Source organism: Parasteatoda tepidariorum, chromosome 9 (assembly GCF_043381705.1).
Source record: "Parasteatoda tepidariorum isolate YZ-2023 chromosome 9, CAS_Ptep_4.0, whole genome shotgun sequence".
Lineage (NCBI taxonomy): Eukaryota > Metazoa > Arthropoda > Arachnida > Araneae > Theridiidae > Parasteatoda > Parasteatoda tepidariorum.
This window is the reverse complement of record NC_092212.1, coordinates 3,839,128-3,845,908: the sequence shown is the minus strand read 5'-3', so window position 1 is coordinate 3,845,908 and position 6,781 is coordinate 3,839,128. Positions and strand designations below refer to the sequence as shown.

The 6,781-nt window shown below is 30.8% G+C and overlaps 1 protein-coding gene across 1 annotated transcript in view; it reads left to right on the top strand.

The window, feature by feature from the left end:
• The first annotated feature begins 820 nt into the window (after nucleotides 1–820).
• The window catches only part of LOC107446729 (soluble guanylate cyclase 88E), a 71,825-nt gene continuing 65,864 nt past the window's right edge, over nucleotides 821–6,781 (top strand). The window contains exon 1 of the mRNA XM_043051746.2: nucleotides 821–1,320. Coding sequence (XP_042907680.1) covers nucleotides 1,153–1,320 — 168 coding nt within the window. The 5' untranslated portion in view covers nucleotides 821–1,152. The remainder of the gene's footprint in view (nucleotides 1,321–6,781) is intronic.

Below are 6,781 nucleotides of genomic sequence, written 5' to 3'. Positions count from 1 at the left end.
TATATATATATATATATATATAGGTGAAGCCTCAATAAAGCTAAAAAACAAGTAATAACTTAACACTTTATTTAAAGCGAGGTATTGCGATAAAAAATGGAGACAGTTTTTCACGAAAACATGATTTTTTAAACTCGTCTAAAACGTGAATTTGAAAGAATTTGCAATTTTTCTAGCTTGTTGATGGAAAGTTTATTTAAAGCTTAAAAAATTAAAAAAAATTAAGCACTTATTTTAAAGTGTTGAAGGGTTTTGCATTTTTGTTTTCTAATGTTTCCTTCTCATCTTTATTTCAAGCAAATCAATTGCTACATTTTACGTATTGGTGGAGTGAAAAAAAATCAAAAGGAAAATAACAGCTGATTAAAATTTCCAGTTTACAGTTCTAAATTTATGTTTATTTCTATATTTTCTCATAAGACATATATATCCTACAATAACAAATTTTGTTCCGTGCATTATAAATTATCTCCTTTTACTTTAAATAATGTTTCACCAGTAAAATATATATGTAAAAATTATCAAATCTTTCATTTCATGTTTCATTAAAATAATTTGTTTCCAGTTCTTTTTGCTTTCATATTAAGCACTATTTGAATGGAACTATTGAAAATCGGTTTATTTCTTTGTAGTAACTGAAAGAAGAAAAAAAAGGAATATGTAATTTTTTTCTTATTACCACTTTCTTTTTTCATCTTCTATCTCTATTTTGAACGGATGTCAATTGGCGGAGAAGAGAAAACGTCACGAGACTGTTATCCAATTAAAAACCTGAGCTGCTGCTTCTATAGACTCACAAATGAAATGCGGCAGCCACAGAGCAGTTCTTTTTTTGTAATGATGCGACATTGATGCTGAAGTAAATTTATTTTAGAAGACGCGCGGAAGTTGAAAAAAAGAAAACACTTCATCCGGTGTTAGGACTGATACATCCATTATTGTTATTATTATTTTATCTCGCTTACAACTTGCAGCATGACTGATATTTCATCTACGACTTTTCTCATAACAAATAATCGTTTGATATTTTGAATCGTTTGCGAAGAACTTTAGTATTCGTTCGAAATGAGGGATTAATTATCCAATGGATTGAATAGAGTGATCGTTTGGATAAATATTTTCCGAGGGTGTTCCGCCTGTTTGTTTAAGGGGATGTACGGTCTGATACTCGAGAACCTTAGCCAATACGTCGTCCATGTGTACGGAGAAGATAGATGGGAAGAAATTCGAAAAAGTGCCCGACTACCTCACCCCACCTTTACAAGGCAACAGGTGTACGAAGATGCCCTGATACCTAAACTGACGGCTCATGCCTGTGAGGTAAGATAATTTAATTAAAATTTGATGGTTTAGTAATTGTGGTAAATTTTTTGAAGCGAACTGAATTTAATTAATTCGTTGAAACCATTAATGTATCGTGGTGAAAAAAAATGAATTTTTAGTTTAATTTATTAAACTAAGTCTTAAATATAAAATATAAATACGAAAAAAGAAATCTGCAAACAAAGAAAAAAAATTTAGAATTATGAATTTAAATCAACAAAATATGTATTTCTGTTAGCGTACAAAAAATTACCTGATTCCTTCAATTTAAAAAGTTTTTTTAAGTAGTTAAAAAATTATAAATGTTGTAACGGGATTGCCATGATATCGAGAAAAGTCAAAAAGTGGTGGCAATTTATTTTCTTCTTTTGAACTCTTATTAATTTCTCTATAAGTATTATCAAACATTATTTGGATTTTCCCTTTAATATAAATAACCTAAAACAACTATGTATCGATTTATAGCTTTGCTGCCACTTAAAAATTATTTTTTCAGAGCATGGTATTCCAGATCAAATATTCATAACTACGAAAAACTTTTTTTTTTTTAAAGTTTTATAAATGAGAGTAAAGAGCCTTGGTAATATTTTTGTAATGCTCCGTAACCTTTAATGAAACTTGGCTACCGATTTTGATTTTTTATAGGTCTTAAAATTTTAAATTAAATGAACATTACGACTTATTATGAAAGCGTACTACTTATTTTCTTTAAGATGAGATCCGATAATTCAATTATTAAAACTATGGATCTAAGCCCCCTGTTCGCTATTGCACACGAACCCTGATGATTGTTTCCNGCGTACTACTTAATTTCTTTAAGATGAGATCCGATAATTTAATTATTAAAACTATGGATCTAAGCCCCCTGTTCGCTATTGCACACGAACCCTGATGATTGTTTCGCAATATTTGTTGTCCCTTGGCATAAAACAGTTTCTTCTATGTAAGTTGAAAGGATGAACTTGAAATAATTCGCACTAAGAAAGAATTCTATTCAACTCCCACATCCAAATATTTTCCTCGTGATTTTATTAAGATCCATTAATAAACATAAGTAGTTCTTCTAAGCAATCATTTTTTAAAATAACACTTAAAATTAAAAGTATATTTTTCTAACAAATTTGGTGAGTAACCGTAATTTAATATTTTCGCCGTAGTAACAACCGTCGTAATAACAACCGTAATTTAATATTTTCGCTTACCAAAGGGACGGATACATTAAATAGAATTTTTGGATGCATCAAATCGTGCATGAAACTGATCGTTAAGTTCATTGAATGAATTTCTTTAATTTAAAAACAACCTAATGAAATTCGCACAAAAAATAATAATTGGGCGCTTGCACTTCAAGAAGAGGAAGACCCACAGATGTGACTTAAAACGTTAGTGCCAGCTGATGGTTTATGAGCCAAATGGCCTGTTTAAGTTGAGCTTTAGTCTCATCATATAAGCTTGCTGATTAACGTGATGTTAATTAAATACGGCGCCGTATTGCACACTGAATTCGCTGAAATATAATCCTATCACGTCTACGTTTCTTACTTAACTTAGATTTATTATTTGTTTGCGTATTTTTTTGTAACCGTGATGTAATTTTATTTTGTGTACCTGGCAACTTCGATGCATAATTAGTTTGTTTATGTAATACATGGCTTCGTGCATGTCTTTGTGTTAAGTAAGAAACATATAGAGTGATAAAAATTTAAATATGCGGGAAAGAACCATTGTGAAAGAATATAGAATGCATCACTTAAGAGAATTGATACGTGACAAGCTTGGCTTACTCGCAATAGAATGGAAAGAACAATTGTTAACGTAAACAAATGCAACGTTTCAACAACCAATCAGGATCGAAATACCCACACTACGTCACTTGCGGGTATCCCATTGTAAAACGGTTAATAAGATAAGACATATATTTAAATAACTTTATTTTGAAATCTAGCTTTAAATTGTGTTATAATAATTATTATGTTATAATAATAATAATAGAATGTGTATGATAGATATGTGGTCAGCAAGAGACGCATCCTTTTGAAGAGCGAGGCAGAATATCTGAAAAATAATCAAAAATATTTATTTTGTAAGGAAAAAGATAATTTAACCGGTGGTCGCACATGTATTGCTCTATGAAAATTAGGGATGAAAATTGTTAGGAAATAATTGATATCAGAAATAAGTAAAAATATCTTCCTTTTAAACCATTTTCGTTTACCCACTTAGACAACCGAAAAATTTATTTCCCCCAAAAGAATTTGTTGCAATAGCGGATGGCAATTAGTTTTTAACTTTTTATTTTATAACCGTCGTTGATCAGCTGACTCAATTTTGGGTTTAAGACTACTAATGTTCAACTCCGTAGCCTTGTAATTTTCAATCAATCTAGAAGACAAGGAAACTCCTGGATCCGTACCCCCAGAGGTATGATTTGATATGGGAACATGGGGGACTTTGCAACTCGACAGATTTAACGCGCATCAGTCACCATTTACTACACGAGGAGTCTTCGGTCGGCGAGGATCGAACCCACGACCTCTTGGACTTGGGCCCAGTGCCCTACCAACCAGGCCATCCCGACCTATAAGTTTTCAACTTGTTATAATCATACTGTTTAGGTCCGGGATTGCCTGGTTGGTAGGGCACTGGGCTGGCTTCCGAGAGTTCTTGGGTTCGATCCCCGCCGCTGAAGATCAATTTTTTTTCCCGTTGCATGAGAGTTTTTGTATGGATCAGAGATATTCTCGCTTCGCTAATTTCAAATTTGCAATCGGTTTCTCTCTCTACCAGCTACAGTTTTTATACAAATTAATAATATAATCTAAACTCAAATTTTTTAAAAAGTCATTCAAGTGACTACTGAAGTGATGTATCGCTGCTTTTCTGGTAGGGCACGGTTTTTAGAAACTAGATGATACTAAATTTTTATTTATTCAATAACTGATAATACATTTCTATTATTCGTTAAGATCATATGTTTTTTGTCTTAAGTGCTATTTTTCAAGAAGCGGACGAGTGTATATGTATGTATATTAATCTATGCATTCTTTATAAACTCGTACATTTAAAAACAAATAAACTAAACTAAAATTACCATTTAAAAAAAATCTGTAGCTTTAGGAACAAAACAAATTTCAGATTCGAAATTCTCATACCCGAATTAGAGAATATCAAGTACCATGTTTTTTACTTAGTTGAACAGCAGACCCAATTTTCGGGTTGAAGACTACTAATGTTCAACTACGTAATCTTGTAATTTTGAACCCAACCCAGAGGATAAGGGAGCTCCTGGATCAATGATAATGACGATGACAAAAAATAATTAGTAACTCAAAGATTTGACTGTTTTACATAAACAAAACATTCATATTCACCAATATATTTTCATAATATTAAAATGTACAACTTCAATCCGAAATCTTAAGCTGGTTATATTTAATGGCCTATAGGGTGGTTAAATCGATAAAATATTATTTATTTAATTTAATTACTGGTAAGCTACCACATTCTTAATAAAGTCGTATCATTTATTATAACAAAGTACAAGTAAACGTTTATTTAAAGTATTTTAACTACCAAGCTACTTAAATAATAAAAACTCTATGAGGGTTGACGCAGTCTAGAAAAAATGTAAAAAGTGGTGACGAAGATTTATAAGTTTATCGTTAATTTTACAACCTTAAAAGCCATAGTTTAAAAGGAAAGCTCATGAAAGCAAATTCGTAATATTTTTTATAATTGTATTGTTGCCACTATTTTAAATCATACCTAACCTGTATTTTTTAAAAAAAAATCATTTTTTACATTACCAATTTAGAAAATAATTAAATTCTTTGTTGAATTTTAAATGTTTTCTCACTGTAACCATTGTAAAATATCTTACTGCAACACCTATTAAATGCATACCTGCCAACCTTTACGCATTTGGCGTAAAATGCTATTTTTATATTTAAAGTGGTAGTAAATATATACTATTTTTTATTTTATAAACTTAAATTTAAAATGATTTCGATCACCAGTATTCTTTAAAAAATTTGGCATATATATTAATATGCATTGCTAACATGGTTGTCGGCTAAAGATTTTTCAAATGCAACATATTTGTTTGCTTACAATTGAAAATTTAATTCCATTTTGCTACCACTGGGAAAAATCATACTGGAAGGGATTAAAAGTTGGCAGGTATGTAAATGCATTTACAGATCATAATTTTTCTCAGTGAATGCAGTAATTAGATTAACACGTTGAATGTCATGGGGGTGACTGGCAAAGCCAAGATTATTAAAAACACATAATTCGAGTAAAATTTTTTTTATATTATTGTTATTAAAATGGTTTGAAGAAATGAATGCAATATAGAGCACACAAAAATAGTTTTTTTTATATACAAGGAGATGCCAACTTGCTCCGGACAGTGAATAAATATTTTCAAGTGGTAGTTTATTAATTGTGACTCTAGGTTTAATAAATTCAATTCAGTAGATTTTTATCTACCACTATTTCTAGACAATTCGTAGTCTTATATAATTCACCACATTTATCTGGTATGCTATGCTTAACCTTTTGAAAAATTAGCAAAATTTGTCGAATATTTGCAAATTTAGTTTATAGTTATTTACAGTGTGGCCAGACGAGCAAGCCATGTAAAATTAGCGTGGCATTCAACGTGTTAATATTGTTTCAATAATGCTTATGTGAATTGAGGTACTTAACTAGGGGGGGGGAGAAATTCGAAATTAATTACGATAATAAACGCAAAACTAAACTGCAAGAATTCTAATAATATTTTGAATTACTAATCCTCTTTTAAAGAAAATTAAAACTGTTAACTCAATTATTTCGTTATGAATAGTGTGTAAAAAGCGAAACGTTTTTCATCAGTATTATTTCTGAACCAACGGCACAGTATATGTAGGGCTGCCAAGTACTACGTTTGCTGAAAAATATTTTATTGAGTGGTAGACAGCTAAAAACTAAAGCTTACAGACATTTATGGTAATTTTGCTAACATTTTATGAAATTCACCACAGTAACACAGATCTGTTGTGACTTTTTATAAGATTTTTCTAATTATTTGCAAATAGTGGTAGGAAAATTTTTTTTTAATTAAATTAATATAAAAAAGAATAATACATTGAAAGGTACCCCTATAAAAATTTTTTCTAAAACTTCTCGAAAGCTGGCAAGTCTGTAATTGAGACGTAATAGAGAAGAAACTGGTAATTGAACGATTTCAATAATAGATAGTTTTTGTGTGTTGTAAATCTCTTCTTACCGGCAAACTAATAAGTGCAAAAAACTTTTCTCTGAGAAGATTGTTGTAGTTTATTTACGTCGCACTAGAGCTGCACAATGGGCTAATGGCGACGGTCTGGGAAGCATCCTTGAGAATGATACGAAGACATGCCATCACAATTTTGATCCTCTGCAGAGGGTATGGCACCCCTCTAGCTCTTTAACA